The 21490-nt window shown below is 57.8% G+C and overlaps 1 protein-coding gene across 1 annotated transcript; it reads left to right on the top strand.

Moving 5' to 3' along the window:
* The first annotated feature begins 4724 nt into the window (after positions 1-4724).
* LOC142092116 (vasoactive intestinal polypeptide receptor 1-like) lies at positions 4725-16025 on the top strand. The gene is made up of 13 exons (XM_075171849.1): positions 4725-4805; positions 7657-7780; positions 10698-10805; positions 11750-11859; positions 12135-12232; positions 12733-12865; positions 13488-13641; positions 14333-14393; positions 14675-14741; positions 14850-14941; positions 15181-15310; positions 15629-15670; positions 15933-16025. Exons 1-13 carry the CDS (start codon positions 4734-4736, stop codon positions 16023-16025), a joined length of 1284 nt encoding a protein of 427 aa, XP_075027950.1. The 5' UTR covers positions 4725-4733.
* Positions 16026-21490: the final 5465 nt, after the last annotated feature.

The following is a 21490-nucleotide window of genomic DNA, read 5'->3' as shown; positions in this document are numbered from 1 at the left end:
GGGGATGCTCTGTGGGTCCTGGAGCGCGAGTGGGTGAAAGCATCTCCTTTTGAAAGCTAATTACAACAAAAATACCACTTTGCCCTTCCAGGAGGTCTCACGCTGGTGGTGCTTTGAACCCCATCTTCCCCGAGCCATCATCCAGCCACCGTGGTCTCCTCTTACTCTGAATCGCCCTTCGCAGACCATTTCCTTCCACAGAGCCTAAAATTAAGCAAGAGGTTGTTGGCGAGGGCTGGGGACACCCCGCTTCTTTGCTGTAAGGTGGGATGGAGGTAACACAATTAGTAATTTCCAGCCCTTGGTAAATGAGCATTTGCCACTTGCAAAAAGATTACTGCGAGTGACTTCATTTGCTTTGGAAACGCCTGAGTCATTTGTAATTATCGACATGCACCAGCAGCAATCCCAGTACGGGCGTTGGATTAATGGGAGCGCCCGTGGCTGGAGGGCAGCCTCCGGGGAGCTTCCCACAGAGCCCCACGGTCACTGTTACCTGCCACCCATGGCCGTGCATGCCCGTGCTGCCACACCAAAGCCATGTGCCTGAGGCAAATCCTCCCGTCCTGTCCCCTCCAGTCAGCCACCACCGTCCCCATCGCTGACACCGTCGCATGTCCATACGCTGGTCCAGGTGGGGAGCCTGGAGGGGGCTGGAGGGTCCCAGGCTGGCCAGAATTTGCAATGCAGTGAGTTTGACCTTGATTATTTTCCACTTGTTGCTGCAAAAGAGAGCAATGGCCCTAACGCCGGCAGGGCTGGGCAGGTCACCATCGAGGTCAAGCCACCATCGTCTGTCCCAGCTCATCCTCAGTGGGGGAAGGGCAGGACCAGCTCGGGAAGGTGGAGGTGGTCGGGCATGGCCTGAGGGGTCCCCCACTGCTCCCCACCATCACATGGGGTTCTTGCTGGGGAAGGGAAGAGCAATGCGCATCCTCCAGCCATGCAATGCTTTGCAAACCTCATCTGGCCTTTCCCACTGCGGGGACCAGACCCGGCCACCTCCGAAACTGGGCTGCTCCCCTCCAGCGACCAGCTGGGGATGGGACCCTCCGGTCAATTTGCCACCAGATGGCACCAAATAAACCGGCCTTGCCGGGACACGTTGGGTGGCTCAGGGCCACCCCCACCCCCAAACCAGACCGCGTCCCCCATCACCCCATTCCTCTGTCCCCACCCCAGCCGGCAGCAGACGGAGCTGCCTGCGCTACCCGTGGGCACAGGGCTATTTGCATCGGGTATTGTTTTATTTGCTTTTAGCAGCGTCTGATAAGGCACCCTCCCGCTGCGTGTTTATATGCTGTCGGAAAATTAAATTATTAAGATTGGGTGTTTGCATTTCAGTGGAAACTATTAGACAGTAATGAGTCTGGCCGGGTCTCGGCAGCCTTTTGTGTCAACATAACCACAGGCTCAGCCTTTGCCGGTCTGCGCCTCCGAGAGCAGCGTTGGTCACTCCTAATAATGTCAAACAAGTGCTTTTAAATATTAAGGACCTAGTTCTTTTATTTGCATTTTTTTAGGGGTATTTAATTTACATAGCAATTCTTATTGAGGTCTTTGAATGGCAGAGCAACAGCAGCGGTTCATTCATTGGCTTCGTAACTCATTATGAGAAGTTATGGAAGGAGCAGCTAACGTGATCTGCTGCCTCATTAAGAAATGGCAATGACGAATCAGCGACATAAACGGATCACTCCCCACCCACCCCAGTACAAAGTGCAACCCCCCCAGCGCTCTACCCTTCAGCAAGGGCCTTTGGGGCTGTTTCCAGTCCCTCCTCTCACCATCGCCCACACCTGAGTTGTTTCGCTGAGGAGGATTTTGGGTGGTCCAGAAGTACAAGGCTGGAACTTTAATGCCAAGAGATTATCACGGCCACCTTCCCTGAGCTCCTCGGTTTCCTCCTCCTTCCTTTGCCCCTCCTGCCCCCTCTGCTTTGTCACTAAAAGCATTAAAATGGTGAAGTTTGGGTCAAAATTCCCCTTGCTAAAGGGGCTGGGGCTTTCTATCACGGAGAATTATATATATATTTATTTTTTTATATATATGGAAGGAGAAGATCCTAGGTGAGGGTCTGGGGGTCCGCAGCTGGGCAGCCCCATCCCTGGGCACGGCTGGGAGGAATGCTGTGCTGGGTGTGCTCAGGGACGTGTGTGTCCGTCAGGGGTTGCTCCTGCTCCAGGGGTCCACCAGCACCCCCTCTGCTCTGCTCTGGGTTGGTGCTGAGGTTACAGCACCTGGGCGTCCTGGTAGCACCAAACCAACAAAATCACGAGCTCAGCCGAGACCAAAAACCTCGGCTGGGGCAGAGTTCAGGTTATTTTGCAGAGCTGCGTGCTGCCTGCCAGACCCAGTGCCCATCCTGGGCCCCTCTGGGCAGAGGGTGTGTTTTGGAAAGGGGGTCTGGGGTGTCCCAGACAGGAGGTGAGCAGGGGATGGGGATGGGGATGGGATGGGATGGGAATGGGGATGGGATGGGGATGGGGATGGGATAGGAATGGGGATGGGGATGGGAATGGGGATGGGAATGGGGATGGGGATGGGAATGGGGATGGGGATGGGGATGGGGATGGGAATGATGGGGATGGGGATGGATGGGGATGGGGATGGGGATGGGATGGGAATGGGGATGGGGATGGGGATGGGGATGGGATGGGAATGGGGATGGGGATGGGAATGGGGATGGGAATGGGGATGTAGATGGGGATGGGAATGGGGATGGGGATGGGGATGGGGATGGGGATGGGAATGGGAATGGGGATGTAGATGGGGATGGGGATGGGGATGGGAATGATGGGGATGGGGATGGATGGGGATGGGGATGGGGATGGGGATGGGGATGGGGATGGGAATGATGGGGATGAGGATGGATGGGGATGGGGATGGGGATGGGGATGGGAATGATGGGGATGGGAATGATGGGGATGGGGATGTAGATGGGATGGGGATGGGGATGAAGATGGGGATGGGGATGGGGATGGGGATGGGGATGGGGATGGGGATGGGGATGGGGATGAAGATGGGGATGGGGATGGGAATGGGGATGGGGATGGGAATGGGGATGGGGATGGGGATGGGGATGGGGATGGGGATGAGGATGGGGATGGGAATGGGGATGGGGATGGGAATGGGGATGGGGATGGGGATGAGGATGGGAATGGGGATGGGGATGGGGATGAGGATGGGGATGGGGATGGGGATGGGAATGCGGATGTAGATGGGGATGGGGATGGGGATGGGGATGGGGATGGGGATGAAGATGGGGATGGGGATGGGAATGGGGATGGGGATGGGAATGGGGATGGGGATGGGGATGGGGATGGGGATGGGGATGAGGATGGGGATGGGAATGGGGATGGGGATGGGAATGGGGATGGGGATGGGGATGAGGATGGGAATGGGGATGGGGATGGGGATGGGGATGAGGATGGGGATGGGGATGGGGATGGGAATGCGGATGTAGATGGGGATGGGGATGGGAATGGGGATGGGGATGGGGATGGGGATGGGAATGATGGGGATGGGGATGGGGATGAGGATGAGGATGGGGATGGGGATGGGGATGGGGATGTAGATGGGGATGGGGATGGGGATGGGGGTGGGAATGATGGGGATGGGGATGGATGGGGATGGGGATGGGGATGGGAATGATGGGGATGAGGATGGATGGGGATGGGGATGGGGATGGGGATGGGAATGATGGGGATGAGGATGGATGGGGATGGGGATGGGGATGGGGATGGGAATGATGGGGATGGGGATGTAGATGGGATGGGGATGGGGATGGGGATGGGGATGGGGATGGGGATGGGGATGGGGATGAGGATGGGGATGGGGATGGGGATGGGCAGCGCTGCCTGCCGTGCTGGGGCCGGCAGAGCCTCCTGTGCAGGCAGGGCTTGAATGAGCGTCACTGTCCCCACCCCATGTGCATGCATGTGTCCAGCATGCACACACGCGTCAGGGCATGTGTTTGCACACGTGTGTGTGCACAATCCCATCTCCCTTGAGCTCTCTACCTTCCTCTAGTCCCAGGTCCCACATGGAGCTGGCTGGGGAGCAGCGTGACCCTTGGCATGCCCCCTGCACCCATCCTGGCTGCACCCCCACTTCCCACAGCCTTTAGCCAGCCGTTTTCCAGCAGCACCCAAGGAGCAGGTAAGAGGGCTCCGTGCCCACCCTGCGCATCCCCCTGGGCCCAGCTGGGGGACCCCAGGTCCCTGACGGGAGCAGGTAAGGGGGTGCTGGAAGCCCGGCGGTGGCCAGGCTGGGCAGTGCCAGGCTGGGGTGTCCCCCCCATGCTGCTCCTCACATCCAGCCCTCTGCGTGGGGAGGGGGAGCGGAGGGTGGAGCCTGCCATATTACCAGATCCAGGAGCTGTGACATTCAGTCTCGCAGAGAGACAGAGCCCATCGGCACTGGGTAGGGACAGCGAGGCAGCGGGGGACAGCCAGAGCCGGGTGGGCACGGGGAGCGGGTCAGGGCCACCAAGTGGGACTGAGCACCCACTGCAAGAAAGGGTCCCAGAGGGAGCAAGGAGCAGGACAGGGCTGGGAAGGAGCAGCGAAGCAGGGTTAGGGGGAGGAGGGTGCTGGGTCGCCCCTTGGAGCCAGGGTCCTGATGCAGCCCCCCACCCGCAGGGCCCTGCAGGAGGAGCTGGGCTGTCCCCAGCCCCTCAGGGACTGAGCTGGGACATCTGCGGACAGGGCAGCAGAGGGTTGGTTCCAGCTATGGGGGGCCCATGGCAGCCCCCCGGCACCTGCATGCTGCTGGTCCTGCTGCTCACAGTCCCCATGCTTCGGGTAAGTGTCCCCGGGGAGGACGGGACCACGGTGGGGAGCGGGTGGGCAGTAAGCGTGGCGGTCCCCTGCCTGTGACAGCCACTTTGGGGTCCGGCCATCCCTGGGGAGCAGCACCCCTGCAGTCTTGGTCAGGGGTCAGGTCTCCCCCAGCACATCCCCATCCCTCTCCCCATCCCTCGCGTTGCCCGACCCAGGGGTGATGCCAAGCCGCAGCCCTGCGAGCTGCTGGCACCGCTGCACCCACTCAGGTGCTTCCATCGCAGCTTCTGGGCGAGAATTTGTTGACATGCAGTGCAGGGACGGGCAGGGAGGGAGGTGGGTGATACTGGGACCCCGCTGTGCTCCCCGGGGCTGGGACAGCGCTCAGTGTCCGGCCAGGGCAGTCGGCAAAGCTCCCGTGGGGTTCAACTCCAGGGGCTGCTCCAGGGCATCCCCAGGGAGGGTGACCCCCCTCTGCCCTGCCCTGGGGACAGTCCCCTCCATCCTCACGTGGGTCCCGGTGGGGGCTTTGCTTACATCGTCCTACGCGGCTCGAAGGAGCCCCAAGCCCCAAGGGCCTGGGGGAGCATCCACAGGCGGGAAGGTTGGGGTGGCTGGAGGGTGCAGGGGGCAAGGACCATGCATGGGGTGCTCCCCATCCCCGGGCAGACCCATGGGGATGGCTGGCACCGAGCCCCCGCTGAAATGGGGGGGACACGGGGCGGTTGTGCTGCCGGAGCAATGCGGAGCGAGTGTGGCGGCCGCGCCGGCAAACCCATCCTGAACTTGTCAAATTGCTTCGGCAGCAAACGCCGGAGGGTGGAGGGCTCTGGCAGGAGAGGGTTTCGGCTCAGCATTTCTCTGCAAAGCCTTCGGGATTTCTCCCGGCGCTGCTTCGCTCCACAAATTCTTTAGCTAATGTGGAGGCTTTGGATAATGGAAAGGAAAAGAAAACGAAAAGAAAGGGAAGGGGGGGAAAGGAAGGGAAAAAAGGACAGGAAAAAGAAAGGGAAAAAATGAAAAATGAAAAGGGAAAAAAGGGAAAGGGAAGGGAAGGGAAGGGAAGGGAAGGGAAGGGAAGGGAAGGGAAGGGAAGGGAAGAAAAAGGGAAAGAAAAAGAAAGAAAAAAGAAAGAAAGAAAGATAGAAAAAGAAAGAAAGAAAAAGAAAGAGAAAGAAAGAGAAAGAAAGAAAGAAAAAGAAAAAGAAAAAGAAAAAGAAAAAGAAAAAGAAAAAGAAAAAGAAAAAGAAAAAGAAAAAGAAAAAGAAAAAGAAAAAGAAAGAGAGAAAGAAAGGAAGAAAGGAAGAAAGGAAGAAAGGAAGAAAGGAAGGAAGAAAGAAAAGGAAGAGGAAAAAAGGGGGGGAAAAAGGAAGTCAAGAAGAGAGGGAAAGGGGAAAGAGCAGGGAAAGCAAGCAGGGCCAGGGGAGCAGCAGAGGCTTTGAGGGCTTTATAAGGAGAGTGATGCATCAGGCTCCTTCCCAGATGGGGAAACCGAGGCACGGCAAGGAGTTGCCTGCCCTGAGGCAAGCTCTGAAGGGAGCACTGCACATTACCTGCTCCAATGCTCCAGCAGCCAGGTTGCGTTGCCATAAATAATAAAAACCAGCAGCTTTGCAGCTAAAAGGGGCTGTGGCACCTCTGCCCGGTCCAGGTCCTTCATTACTACGATGAAGTAGTGTGCTTTCTCGGTGCTGTGCCCAGCAGCCATCACCAAAATGCATTTTGCAGACCGGGAATTTCCTTGTAAATCTTGTGTTCAACAGGAAAACGAAACGAAATCTCCTCGGGGGGAAATCTCCCACCTGGGGGAGGTGAAGGAACCCCAGAGGAGTGGCTGCATGGTGGCCAGGACAGCAGGGAAGGACAGGACTCAGCCAAGCGATGCTTTAATGCCCCACACTTCCCTCCAGTCCTTGGGTCCACTTACCCACCCTCATTCCTCTGTTTCTCCAGCTTTTATATCTCTGTCCACACACCTAAAACCATCGGCAACCCAATCTCATGTTTTGGCCCAAAAACCCTGCCCCAGACATGTCCTGTATCTGGATGCTGCAGCCCCCACCGCATCCCCCCATGGGCATGGATGCATGGGAATGGGCATGGGTGCTTGGGAATGGGCATGCAAAATTCATGACCTGCTTTCGGTTCAGCTGCAATCTCCCGGCTCTCCAGCTGGAAGCCAAGGGGGCAAAGCCAGGGATTCCCAGGCAGCCCTATCCCAGGGTGCTGAGCCACCACATCCCTGGCATTTTGGGGAGCTGCAGGAATGGGACGTACTCCTTGGTGTTTCAGCACTTCTGCTAGCAAACCCAAAAGCTTTAAGTTTTTCAGCGTGCCTGTTTTGCAGCATCTCCCCAAAGAACTGGAGCACAGGAGAAAGGTGAATTCCGACGGCCGTTGCCGATGCCTCCAATTAAAACACACCAGCCTGAATGTGAGCAAAATCCACGTGAGCAAAACCCAGCCGGTGAGGGAAGGATTAGACATGCCCGAATAGGTGGTTTTTTTAAATCTCTAATTACATGGTTTTCTTGCTCAGGCTTTGAACGTGCTCGCCTCTGCCCTGCTGCTGGGGTCGGCCCTTCCATCTTTAAGCTCAGCACCTCTGCATGGCGCTTGCGTCTTGGCAGAGCAGTGCCCTTAAGCATCACACGCTTTCGGAGGGAATTAGAAATAATTGCAGTGGTTCTTTATGGTGTTTACAAGGCAAACAGTAGAAAGCCAAGGAAATGTCAGGGTCCAGAAGCACGGTTACGTAGATAGGGTCTCCTGGGGCTGGCTGCAGCAGAAATAGTGAATATTGGCTGGTACCCTGCCTCCTCAGGTCTTTTAATGCCCGGCATCCTACTGTCTGCCCTTTCCCCCTTCCAAGGTGCGAGCGACACATCCCGACTGCTCCGTCGTCCTCTATTTCCAAGAGCAAGAAGCCGAATGCCTGGAGATTATCAGGAGGGAAAGCCAAACGCCAGCCCTCCCCGGACTCCCCGGGCAGCAAGGTGAGTGTGAGCCGCCCGCCGTGCACGGGGCTAATCTCCCTCGGGAGGAGGGGGAGGATTTGCTGAGGGGGTCTTTGGAGGATGATCCATGGTAAGGGGGTTGCAGAGCGCACATGGATGCAGAAAAACAGGTATTTTCAGGAAAATGGAGGGCAGCGCCGAGGCAAAGGCTAAGGAGCGCCCCTGGAGAGCCCCAAAAAATGCTGCTGCAGGGAGGGGGGGGCTGAGATTGCAGCTGAGATTGAGATTGGTGGGCTGAGGGATGCAAACAACCGCAGGGGCTGAGTCCCCCCAGATTTATGGCATACGGCAATGACGGCGTGGTCCATGCCCCACTCCCGTCCTCCCTGCACCGATGCTCCGCGGCCAGGCAGGGCTGCGGGCGATGCAGAGCCCTGGCCATCAGCACGGGTGTCGCACGGTGCCTGTCACCACTTTATGCTTTCTTGCCTTCCTAATTCAGTTAGTTTTAATGCTAAACATGCTTTGAGCAACTTAATTTTTACATATCCAGGACTTTTAAACCAATTAACTAATTGAAAAAACAGTTTTAAAGTGCTGCTTTTGTACATTTTCTTTAATTGCATTTCAATTTCCATCCAAAAGCAGCTTGGCTCAAATTCTGGGTAAAAATTATCACCTAGTGAATAAGAAATGCGTCATCCAATGGGTTTCATCTAACACAAATGTAAAAATGAAGCAGCTCAATAAATGCATGTTAAGGTGCATATTGCTTAAGTAACTGTGCAGAGATAAAACGTATCATCCAGCTTAGCAGAGAAAAGCCAAGATGATTGGAAAAGGTCCATTTTGCAGCCCAGATCATGCCAGCCAGGGGGAAGGAACCTCACTGTAGGAAAATAACCAAGAAGCATGAATGCATAATTAAAATCAGTATTTAATCCCAGGTTTCCTGCTTGACTGCTGCCTCCGCTGCCCACCTGAACTGAATTTATCCCTTCCCCCTTGCTTGCTTGTGCCAGCATGGGGAGGGTCCTGCGGATAGCGTGGCATGAAGTGACGGTGGGTGGGGAAGGCTCAGATGCCCTGGGCATGGGGGCAATATAGCATGAAGGAAGAGAACAGGCACCTCAGGCTTCAGCGTCCTGCTGGGGAACCCGCCGTGGGGCCCTAAAACTGGTTAGAGATCGTGTTTGCAGTGCTTTCACTTCTAAGTCTGCTCCGGTGCTCGCAGCATTTACTGCTCTGAAATAGCTGGGAAGAAATAATCCGCTGGTGAGAGTCAACTGATCTCTTTTGGAGGTCTCCAGATATCACTTAGAGCGGCAAGAAATAGGGAGGCAGCCCTGGCAGGTCTGTGTATAATTACCCAGTAGAAATGCTGAGCAGGAACTTCCCATCAAATTGCATTTCTGTGGCAAAAATTCTCTTTTCGGCCACGTCAAGGAAAACGTCATGAGGATAATGTGGATCTCAGGGATGTTTCAGCCCTCCGCTGGGAAAATTAGAATAAAGCAGGTTGCTTTGGGTCAATCCAAACCAAACACCTCGGGCTGCCGGGCTACACCGGCTGGGAGCCCGGGGACAGGGGACAGTGAGAGGATGCGGTGGCCCCTGCGGACTGACAGCACGGGGACACAGCTCCTGCCTGCGAGGTGGGCAATGAGACACGTTGCCACTTCCTTTGCTCACGTTTTTTTGCCCTGTCCCCCCAGAAGTTGCCTCCATCACCTCTTCTCCATGGGAGAGTTGTTCCAATTTTGCACAGCTCTAAGAAATGTGGGGTTTTTAGGTGCCGCAGCAGCCCAGGAGAGAGAAACAGAGTGGGAAAGGGGACTTAAACCTTTTCTCCCCATCTGAATAGAGGAACGACTTTATTCCCTGGGATTGCACTGCAGAGCTGCAGGAATCCCAGCTCAATCCCTGTGCCAGGGGCAGGGGCTGCTCCTCTGGCTCCCGGCCGGGTGGTCCCACAGCACTCACCGTGCTGGAGGAGCTTGTCCATACATCAAGAGATGCATTTATACAGCAGGATGGCTCCGCCATACAGACACAGCCAGATATTTTGCTCCGACCCCAAGAAATGAAGCAACTGCTCTCAGCACCGGTTCCAATAGCTGTGCTCAGTTGACCTGTCCTCCAGAGCAAAAATTAAGACGTACCTTGGCGTTGTAATGACAGCCCTGCAAATCCCTCCAAGCCTGGCCAGATACCTACAGACCGCTTTGCTGAAATCAGAGAAAACTAATTAGACTTGTCTGAGTCCACATTCCCTGGCTGGGAATAGATGTGGCTCCAGGTTAATAATGTATATCTACAAGATTAATAATGTACATGTGGAAGAAGGAGAGCTGTCCTCGAAGTGTGCTGGCTGTGTCTCATCCCAGTGTGCTGCAGCACTAATTCTTCATGGCCCCACGTCTGCTCGGCCGTGCTTGTTTCCAAGAAGAGTCATTTAAAGACGAACTTAGTGCTAGAGAGAGAAGCAAAACATGTTTAAGCTAATTGCTCTCCAGCAAGTCTTGCGGTGCTTTCTCCTGTCCTCCTCCTTTGGGCTGGAGAGACGTCCCGAGCTGAGCCACCACAGCTGCTGGGTGCAGAAATCCAGAATAAACCAGCATTATTTTAGGAAAGTCCCAACCTTTCCCGCACCCTCGTCCCCCGGGGTCTCCCCGCAGGAGCTCTGGGTCTGATGTAGCCCCAGGACATACCAGGTCCCATCGCGCCGCGGGGCTAAAAGGAGAGCTCAGCGCCGGGGGAGGTTGTTCCCAGAACTGGAGCCAGGATGCTCCTAATTCCTGAGGGGGTACGGCATGGTCCTGTAGATCGGGTGACGGCTGGCCGCTCTCTGCTCTCTCGTTACAGCTGCGCAGCCGTGCCTGCTGCGGGCTGTGCCTGGGGACCGGGGGGCCGTATGTCCCTTCCCGGTGGCACTAACCGTCCCGTCCCTCCCCAGGCTGCCTGACCGAGTGGGATGGAGTGAGCTGCTGGTCAGCCGTGCCCGTCGGCCAGTCCCGAGCGGTCACCTGCCCCGACATCCTCCACGTCTTCAAGAAGTCCAAAGGTGCAGTGCTCTGAATCCAGCCCAGACCGCTCATCCCCTGGGACCAAGGGCTGAGCTGCACCCACCCCTGCCTGCCTGGGATCCTTGTGCCACCCCGGCCCTTCCCCTCTGGTCCCACAGCTCCTGCCCCGTCCAAAAGTTTGGCATATATTGCAATCCAAGCAGGGGACGAGCAAAAGCGGAGATGCAAGGTGCTGCCACGCCGGGAAAGTCCCCAAACCCTTCCATCACCCAGTACCAAGCATCCCCTGTGGGTAGAGCACTTGGGGACCTCATCCCCCAACTGGGTGACACCAGGACAGTCCCCTAGCTGCTCGGTGCCCTCCTTTCCCCATCCACACACCAGCGTAATGCTCCTGACCTGCTCGGTACCACTCCAAGCCACACAGATTAAAAATGCAGTGTAAGATCAGGATTATTTCAAGGCCGGGTGCTCTCCCGGGGTGGGTGCCACTGCCGGGGAAGCCGCTGCCTCCAATCCATCTTGGAGGCAGTGGAGTGTGAAGGAGAGCATCCGACTGGCCCCTGCAGCATGCGAGCGCTTCCTCGGCTGGGCGTAATTGAAAAGGCGATGGAGGGTTGGTAAATGCTTACTATAGGGCAGAAACAGCTCAGGAGAGGCTTGATGAAGCCCTCACAGGATGAAAACGCCTCTTTTTAGCCTTAATTCCCTCCCACTGTGGGGATTCATGCTTGCTTTCACATCCTGCCCTAAGATGCCCTGGCACCTCCAGACACCGGAGGGCAGAGATGTGATCTGGGTGGGAGGGATGGGGCAGCCAGGCCATTTGGGCACCAAGCTGTTGTCACAGCCGGGATGCTGATGCTGGGATTTAGACTCCGTCCCGGAGAGCAAGGTGCCATCCCCAGGCTGGACATTTTGGGGGTGCTGATGCAGAGGCGATGTCCGTGGCTCTCGTGAGGTCCCTTCTTGTCCCTTGCAGCACTGATCCAGAGGAACTGCACCGAGTTGGGATGGAGCTTCCCCAGCCCTCCCTACTACAATGCCTGCGAGCTGGAGGCCATCGGCAGCAATAACGACACCGAGGCCAAGGCAAGTTGGTCCCCTGGGGGCCGTGGGGCACCCTCTCTAGCATCACCCTACCCCGCGTTGACCCATGCCGTTGGGCAATGAAACATGAAGATGCTCTCGGGGATAGCTCGTTGGCCTCATTCGTGCTGCTGGGCTGGCTGGAGGGATCCAAGCTTGGCTGGGCACAAGCCCAGGCTGGGCAAGGGCTGGAACATCACCCTGCCACCTCCCGGCCCATTGCAGACCAGCACCTCCCAGCCCACGCTGCCTCACTCCGCTGGTGTTTTCCCTTCCAGAAAGGCTATTTTGTCACCATGAAGGTGCTTTACACCTGCGGCTACTCCACGTCCCTGGCAGCCCTGTTCTTGGCCATCGGTATCTTCTCCTGCTTCAGGTAGGGCTCGGCGCTGGCTGCTGGGTGGGCTGCAGCTGGAGGAAAGCAGGGTAGATCATCAGCAGGGGATGGCTGCTCTCAGGCTCTCCCCTCCCAGAGCAGCCAGGCTCCATCCCTGCCAACACGAATAACCCGGGAGGCATAAGACAAACTGCAGCATTGTCCTTTCCTGCTGACACACAGACTTTAAACCCTCAGGTTGCCCTTTCAAGCTTTGTTTTTGCAGACCTCGCTGTGCTGTAGAATTATGCTCTCTGGAGATGGCTGGAGGATGTTCCCCAGCAGACCTTGTCCCGGGACGGCAGCCTTGAGCACACAACCCCGTCCTTCCTGATTTCAGAGCAGGAAAACCTTCTCCAGGGCTTTGTGCTTGACCACTGTCAACACATGGTCCCCTGGGCTGGGGTGCAGCCAGGGAAGTGGCTCTTGAAGGAGAAGCTTCTCTGCCCGTCTGCTCTCTCTGCTCCTCCCTGGGCACAGCACATCTCTTCCTCCCGTAGGAAGCTGCATTGCACCAGGAACTCTATCCACATCCACTTCTTCACCTCCTTCATACTGCGCGGGGCCGCTGTGTTCATCAAGGACGCCGTCCTCTTCTCGGACGAGTCCATCGACCACTGCACGATGTCAACGGTAAGGCGCTGAGTCCCAACCCGAGCATGGTGCAGGAGAGGGCACCGTGTGCTGATCTGGAGGGGTCCAGGTGGATTTGCAGTGGATTTAGCACTGCAAAGAGGAGAGAGAGAGAGGCTGTGAAGCTGGGGAGGAAAGGCTGGCTTGGGTGGACTTCAGGACGTTCATGACAGCATCTCTGCATGAGCCCTGTCTGCAGAGAACATGTTCTGCCCTCAAAGCTCTCCCTGGTCTCAGGCAGAGTCTCCCAGCGGGGCTAAAGCTCTGCACGACCCCAGCAGCACCATGTACCTGCAAACAGACCTTGCACTGCTGGATGCGTAGATCTGGGGTTGTCAATAGAAACAGAAACCCCTGCGTGCAGCCCAGATACAACACTGTGGACACCACAGACACAGGTTTCTAAAGGTCCTACATGGTCATCTGCCCATGTTGCGCACGCAGAGCAGAAAATGCCGCAGGTAACGTGTGGGACCAGTGCAGCATCCCTGGGGCCGCACTGAAAGGTCATCACAGGTCTCCTGGAGTGGATGGATGGAGAGGTTGACCATCCCCTGTGCCCCCAGGACAGGGCCTGATGCCAGCCAGCACTTCTGAGCCTTCCTCCTCCTCATCCTCACAGGTGAACTGTAAAGCAGCCATCGCCTTCTTCCAGTACTCGGTCCTGGCCAACTTCTACTGGCTGCTGGTGGAGGGCATGTACCTGCAGACCCTGCTGCTGCTCACCTTCACCTCCGACAAGAGGTACATCTGGTGGTACATCCTCATCGGCTGGGGTGAGTGTGGGGCCCCATGGCACATCAACCCCTCCAGCAAGGTCCCATTGACACAGGCCAGGGGTAGGCACCGCTTTCGGGGATTGCCTGCTTTGAGACCCACCCGGCCAGAGGTCCACAGGCACGATGCTCCCCATGGCTGCTCTCGGCGTGTTCCCCCACCCCAGCATCTCTCTGCATGGCCTCGCGCCTGGCGGGGCACCCACCAGCTCCTGCCAGCCCCTGGAGCTGGTCGAGCAGCATGGCCTGATCCTTGCCCTCGTGGCATGTGTGCAAAATCACTCAAAGGGGAAAATGCTTGCTAACGCCGACCAAAGACCCTTGGCAGCAGCATCTGTTGCCGACCCATTGTGAACATGGTCTGGATGGGACAGAGACAGGTCCTTCCTTCTTCCCACATCCATCTGGGGCTGGAAACGCCTGTCCCGGGTGCCCAGGCTAGATGTAAGAGCACACAGGGGGGCAGGAGGGTGGCCAGGAGGTGACACAGACAGACACCTCACCATCAGTGGGCACCATCTCCTTTTAAAACCTGGAGAAGGGGAAAAGGCTGTCACCTTCCTGCCACCTTCAGGGCCCCCAGACCTGACCTAGACACATGTTTTTGGGGACAAGGGATGGAGGGGAGGTACAGGGGCTCCCCAGAGCCCTGGGGTGACTCCGCATCCCTGCCTTGGTCCTGTCCTTGCAGGTGTCCCCATGCTGACAGTCTGCGTCTGGGTGGTCACCAGGCTGCAGTACGACAACCATGGGTAAGAGCAGCCACCCCTCTTCTTTCTCCAGGCCAACTCGGCCACGCGTCCCCCATGCAAGTTGCGGGGGACGAACCTCTTGCACGGGAGGCTCAGGAGGGGAGAAGTGGGGCAGCACTTTGTTTTAAAGCTGTTTCTGTTTTCTGGTGGGGCCCATGCTACGGCGGGGCCCCGTTGCAAGAGGTGCTGTGCAAACGGGGCAGGGGGCTGGGGGGTGGTGGGAGGAGACCTGGGCTAAAAGGGTGCAAGTGGGTGGCAGAGCCATTTCTCCTCTCCCATAGGTGCTGGGATGACTACACCAGTCTCTACTGGTGGGTGATCAAGGCTCCCATCCTCCTGGCCATATTTGTGAGTATGTCCCCTGAGCATCCCGGCCCCAGAGCCGGGGGTCCCATATGGACAGGGGGACCCAACCAGGGGTCTGTGCAGAGCCTGAGACATGGTTTCCTGTGGCAGGTGAACTTCCTCATCTTCCTCAACGTCACCAGGATGTTAGCTCAGAAGATCCGGTCCCCGGACATCAGCAAAAACTACAAGCAGCAGTACATGTAAGGGCTAGCTCGGGCAAGGGGGAGCTCCCCTCACCCCAGTTTCTCAGGGGACCCAGGGCAGCAGGGACCCTTCCCTAGTGGAGCACAGAGGAGGACCATCCTTGGAGCCTCCAAGACCTACCTTTCATGGAAAACCTATTTTGGGTTAAGACCAAGCTCTTGGGAAGGGATTGTCTCGCAGAGCAGCAGGACCATTGCCTGCACCCAGGCCCCCCTCAAGCCACCACTCTCTGCAGGAGGCTGACGAAGTCCACGCTGCTCCTCATCCCTCTCTTCGGGGTGCACTACGTGGTGTTCGCGCTCTTCCCTGAGCACATCGGTGTGGACGCCCGGCTGTACTTTGAGCTGGTCCTCGGCTCCTACCAGGTACAGACTGGAGGAGATGGGTAGGCAAAATCCCCACGTACCCATCCTGTCCCATCGCAAGATCACACCAGGAGACCCTGGGATGTGCTGCTGGGGCTTTGCACTCTTTTGGGAGAGGACGATGTCCCAGACACCCCTCAAACACCAGGGACAAAGCATAAGGGTTGTGGTCTTGTGAACTTGTACTGATCCCATACACCTACCGCCTGTGGGATGGGATAAGAGGTGTGGGAGGGTGCTACATGCAGGCAGCAGATGAACACCAGAGGGGTCCAGCCCCTTTCCTGGGGTGAAATTTGCTCTTTCTCTCCTTTCCAGGGGTTCCTGGTGGCTCTGCTGTACTGCTTCCTGAACGGGGAGGTGAGTGTCCCCCTCAACACCGATCCCCTGGGCACCACAGCCACACGTGTCGTCATGCAGACACCCCCAAGGGTGCACCCCAATGAGCACTGCATGCACGCAACCATGCATGTGTGCACACGTGGGCATGCAGACATGCATGGGGGTCCCTACCCTCTTGCACCCCAAATCCCTTGTGGAGCCCCGGGTGCAGCTCCTGCCCCTCCAGCCGGTGCTGGCGGGTTCCCATGGGTGCCAGCACCGGTCCGTGGTGTCGGTTCAGGTCCAGGCTGAGATCAAGAGGAACTGGGGCAAGTGGCAGTCATCCATGGAGAGCAACGTCTTCAACCTGGCGACCCAAGACTTCACAGCATGACAAGGATGGCGTTTGGGGGGAAATACCTCTTTGAGGATGGTGGTGGTGCAGCTCCACGGCTACAGTCCCAGAAACACAATAAAATGGATTTTGTAGGTTCTGGGTCTGGCATCCTCACAGCTACTGTGAACAGCCGTTGGGAAAGGCTCTGCCTGCTCGGGTGCTGGTGGCTCTCGTGGATCCCTGTGACGGTGTCTCGCCTGCCCAAAGCTTTCTTCACAGTTTGGTCAGTGTTTTAGGCAAAGGGAAGAGAACTTCTCCACCTTTTCTGCCCCGGGACTGGGTAGGAAACACAAATATTATTTCACGAAGGACATCTGGCGTTTTTCGTTTGGCGCTGGAATGAAAACTGAAGCGGCCCCAACGCTGAAGGGATTTACTGCTGGTTATTCTCCCCTCCTTCCTTGGTTTACAAAATTGTTTCCCTTATGGGAAGATGCCGAGACACAGCCCCCAGGAGCCGTTCTGGGAGTGGGAGAAGCAAATACAGAGACAGACAAAAACCCACAGCTCTCTATGTGAGACCCCCGATGGTCTCAAGACTCAGAACCTCCCCCAATTTCCAAAATTTCTTCCATGCCTGTTGCTTTGGCTGCTCTCGGTGACGGGGAAGACGGCCCATCACCCCTTGCCATGCCAGCTCGGAGGGGCTCTGCAGCTCTCCCAGGGGCTTTGCACTGGAGGGATGGGATGGTTTGCAAGCAGTGGGGCTCACCCGTCTTTACTGGGGACTCATTTGCCTGGGATTAGTGAGGTTTTTGCCAATAAAATCTTGTTCTGAAATCCAGTATTGCTTTTCAGAGGCTTGCTTTGCTCTACAAACCCAGATAACTTGGTACCAGGCTTGCTAGAGGGTGGAAACCCTGCCAATGTCTGTAACGCCTGGAAATATTCCCCGGGGTAGAAATATCTGCTTTTTCTCTGCCTGGTGAAGCAGCCAGGCTCTGGGCACAGCCATGGAGAGGAGCTGGAGGAGGAAGGCGAGGAAGAGCACAAGGTGAGTGCATCACGGACTGTCCCAGAGGTGCTGGGGTGCCAGGTCCCCTCCAGGTTGGAGCTGCCACCACCACGCCGCAGCCTGGCCCCCTTCGCCCCCACGAGCATCCTTCACCCTCCCTGGGCTGAGCTCCTGCCTTGGCAAATGCTGTCTCCAGGACCAAGAAATGCCTCGAATGCCCTTTCCGCCAACCTCCTGGCCTCTCCCGGCTGCACCGTGTTCCCGAGAACTAAGCCACCCAATCTCGGCAGAGCTTCTCACACTCTCTGGGTTGTAATTTCTCCATGTAGCCACATGTCCTTCCTTAAATAAAATCCACTTGTTGGCTCTTTTCCAGACTGCAGGATCTCCAGAGATCCCGTCTGGTCTCAAAAAGAGGCACTGAGAGGGAAACAGAGCCCCAGACTTGATTTGAGGTGAGATGGAAGATGTTCTGTTAAACAACCCCCCCGGGCCAGCAACATCCTGCGTCGCCAGCCAGAAAACCTCCAGAGGAGCATGGCAGCTGTCAGATAAATACCTGCCTGTAGCCACGACGAGACCACAGGTGAATAAACATCTCTCTCTCCATCATTAGCGAGGAAGATGCTGTTTCGGCAGGGATGTGAGGCAGACAGCAGCAGCAGATTGGACTGGGGCTGGGGATGCTCGGTGGGAATGTCACAGTTGCCATAAAGCTTTGAAAAGCACTGGGTTTTGCATGCATTTTCAGCTGCCAATGGGCCTTTCTGGGTGCTAAACCTGCACCCCAAATGACCCGTGGGGGTTTGCTGGGCATTGACCCTGTAATGTCCCCGGTGCATGGCAGAGCCTGCAAAGCCAGGAGCTCACCATGGGTGCAGGAGGGCTGATGTGCCACCGCCACGGGGACTTTGCATTGCTTTCCGTCTGCGGGAAAGGTTTTCAAAAGGGTTAACTCTACCTCTAGCATGGACTGTGCCCCACAGCCGCGTATTTCGGGTAGCTGAGCCCAGGCAGAGCAGGGCCAGATCTCCTCCCCATCTCCCCTCCAGCATGGCCCGGGGTGCCACAGTAGCCTGGCATCCCCATTGTCCACCCTGCCCTGGGGGTCCCTTGTCCTCCCCCGGGGCAGAGGGGTGTCCAGGAGAAGGGGGGGTGTTTTGCCTGGAGCCGGTGGGTGGCACTGCGGCCCCGCAACGTCGCCGCGGGCACTGACATCGGATCCAGGGTGTCAGCCCTGGAGCGCAGAGTGTCCCTGCACAGACCACCCTGGACACAGGCTCAGCCAGCGTGGAGGGACGCTGGCAGGTCCCGGGGGCTGCCAACTGCTGGCCCTGGGTGCCAGCACCCAATGACTCTGCCCGGAGCCCTGAGAGCACCCAGGGAGTAAGGTAAGGAGCCACGCCACTTTGGGGGAGCGTGCATCCAACCCCACACGTGTCTCGAGGCTCCCCCAAAATCTGGGACCCTCCCCTTCTGCAGCCCTGGCCAGGTGAGGGTTAATCAGCGATGGGGATGGGAAAAAGGCTCAGGGCTGGGAGAGCTGCGCCTTTGCCTGTTGCTTCTTTCCCTGCCTGCATCCCCTGCTCCTCGGGGGGCTGCCAGGCCACCCGGCTTGGGTGCCGAGGGTACCCCCGATGCCAGTGCCCACACCCGCTCCGGGATGTGCCTGGCTCTGCGGCTCAGGGGGTTCACCCTGCGAATATCCCTTCTCCGTGCCCCGGCGTTTCCACCCTGCCCAGCGCGGGCAGCTCTGACTCTGCCCAGCTCCTGCCTGCGCAGAGATCAGCCAGAGCTTGGCCCCACAGAGCCCCCACGGATGCACCCAGCACCGGCAGCTTCAAGGGAAGGTGCAAGCCAGGGCACCTTAAACACCCCAGGGTCCCTTATGCTGTGTTAAGCATTGCCCTCATCCCACCCTGTCACCCCAAGGGCAGGGTTTTTGCACCCAAATTAGCGTTGCTAGTACCCCTGGGTACCCCACGCTCCCATTCCGGTTGGGATTTAGCTGGTTTTGGAGGCAGAGCTGTGCCCTCGTGCCTGCGCAGTGCCCGGCTGGGCACCCCGGGGTGTCCCCAGCTTCCAGAAGGGCAGGAGCCATATCCCGGGGTTTCCACCCTCATGTGCCTTACCCCAGGTTTGCTCCAGGCTATATGCAAAACAAAAAAAGACCAGTGCAGCTTGCAGAGGCTTCCTGGTGGTGACAAGGCTGGCTTTGGGGCAGCTGATGGGACCCACTGAGCATCCCCTGAATTTCCTGCTGTGGCCAACGGAGCAAGTGGAAAGTCCCCACAGCCACAGCGGGAGAACACCCCTGTCCCTGCCCTCCTTGCCAGCTGAAACCACCAACCGCCGGACGCATGAGAGATGCCCTTTGCCTGCGGGTACGGGCTGTTGCTTTGCTGTTGAGCTCCCGACAGGCTCCCGGCACTCTCTGTCCTGGTGTAGCAATCCCCTGGGAGCTAACATGGGGCTCTTCACTCCCTCCTTCCCTTGGCTTTAGCAGCTCTGAGCCCGGCCTGGGCTCCAAGTCAGCAAAAAGAGCCCTGGGGTCAATTTTTAATTGAAGAAATCAAAGTTATTCTTCTCAAAGCACACCTTCGGCATCGCCCACGTGGAGCTAATCCTCTGTCCCACGCTGCACAGCCTCTCCTCCGAGAGCTAAACCCGGTCTCCCGGGCTGCTGGATTTACACAGCCTTGAACAGAAAAGGAAAATTATTGAGCGAAAAGCAGAATCGAGCCAAGGAACTTCACTTCCTATCCCGCTGGGTGCTCACGTTTTCAGTCTTGGCCCTGTTTTTATTGATTGCATGGGATGCTGGCGAGCACAAAGAGCCCCATGGGTGAGGGGCTGGAGGCAGGGAAAGGCGAATTGCCATGGGAACGCGCCAGCGAGGGATGCCAGGCTGGGGAGGGCAGGTGCTTCGGCTCGAATAAGGCCCATGCCAGCATGGGAAAGTTGCTACAGGGTATTTTGGGACCAGACGAGCAGCAGAAGAGTTGCACAGAGCCAGCTGTGTTGGAGAGATGATGAGACCCCTCTGACCAGGCTGGGTGCTGGGGTGGTCCACCCCCAGCGCAGCCCTGTGCACCCCAAAAGGGGTGAGCCCTGCAAGCTGGGCACCCCTCCGCGCTCTCCTCCCAATCCTGGGTGCTCTCTGTGCACCCTACACACCTGTGCAACTACCTGGGCATGCAAAGAGCACCCAAAGGCCCCGTCAGGAAGGACAAGAGGGGAGACAACCACACAGCAAGCCTCCCTTTTGCGCCATCCCGTGCCACCCTGGTCTGGCTCAGACCCACGGGGGGTCCCCCCAGGCAGGGTGTGCGGCAAAGGACACGGGGTGAGGTGTGCCGGTGTCAAAGCGGGGTGACCCAGCTTGGCTGGGTCCCAGCACGGTGACCCCGTCCCGCCCATCAGATGCTCATGGCGTGCAAAGAAACACGGTGCTGGTGCAAAATTAGGCAGAGGGTGGGCACGGGGGGAACGAAGCAGAAATGACAGACGCCCCTCACTTGCAAGTAAGAGGAGGAGCCACGGCCGGTGCTGGGTGCTGCACAAAAGGAATAACACTGCCAAAAAGCCACCGGCTCAGAGACGGCGTTGGCAGCGGGGTTGGCACCGACTCCCCCCCCCGCCCTCGCAGTTGTCTCACTGCTCTTTCCAATTGCATGTCACTTCTGGGAGAGAGAGATGGGGAGGTGCTGGCCAGGGTCCCTTCCCACCTCCCCTCCACCTCCCCACGTCCCATTTGGTGCCAAAGGCAGCCCGAAGCCACCTCAACATCTGGGACACCCTGCCCCGCCACCGTGACCGCCCCGGGTGGCCGGCGTCCCCGGCTCAGGGCATGGCCGGGGTGGCCACGGTGCAGGGGGGGGGTCCGCGCACGCAGGACCCCGGGAGCGCTGGGCGATGCGGCCGCGGGGGTTGCAGGCGCCGCCAGCCCCATGATTGGCGCGGCGGGGGACGAATGCCACAGCTGAGACGGGGCCGAGGCTACCTGAAGGACCCCGCATGTCCTCAGGTTTCACTCATGACCATCTGACAGCAGCAGCAGCTGCTCTGCCAACAGGCGCTCGCTGAGCCAAAGCCTCCAGGAGTCGAAGGAGAGGGAAATTCTGGCCCTAAAAGGTCTCTCCTTGGGATTTTGCTCTCTCCACCCAACAGTAAGTACTGGGTTCAGCCCTGGGCTGATGCCAGGCCACCAGGCAGGGTCTACGGGGTCTTGGATGCCCCCAGGTTTGTCATTCTTGCCGTGCCCGGAGCGGTACAAGCAATGCCGGGGGCTTCGCCGTCCGAGCGCCGGAGGTGGATGGGAGCAGGACAGCCCCCGCGGTTGCTGGGGCGGTGTTTAGGGCTGTGGGCACCCGCCAGACCCTGCCGCAGGGAAAACAGCCCGGGACGGGGGGTGAAAGTCCCCGCAAAGGCACAGGCAGGGTGCAGGGACGAGGGTGCCAGCAGCCACCAGACTCTCGGTGGCCACGGATCTGCCACCGGGATGAGA

The sequence above is a fragment of the Calonectris borealis genome, chromosome 22 (genome assembly GCF_964195595.1).
Source record: "Calonectris borealis chromosome 22, bCalBor7.hap1.2, whole genome shotgun sequence".
NCBI lineage: Eukaryota > Metazoa > Chordata > Aves > Procellariiformes > Procellariidae > Calonectris > Calonectris borealis.
This window is presented reverse-complemented; position numbering and strand designations above follow the sequence as displayed.

Excerpts from the sequence above, each read along its gene's own strand:
- LOC142092116 (XM_075171849.1), top strand. The coding sequence starts at position 4,734 with ATGGGGGGCCCATGGCAGCCCCCCGGCACCTGCATGCTGCTGGTCCTG. Across the intron at positions 11,860-12,134 it reads ATAACGACACCGAGGCCAAG|AAAGGCTATTTTGTCACCAT; the intron begins GCAAGTTGGTCC and ends TTTCCCTTCCAG. Across the intron at positions 14,742-14,849 it reads CCATCCTCCTGGCCATATTT|GTGAACTTCCTCATCTTCCT; the intron begins GTGAGTATGTCC and ends TTCCTGTGGCAG.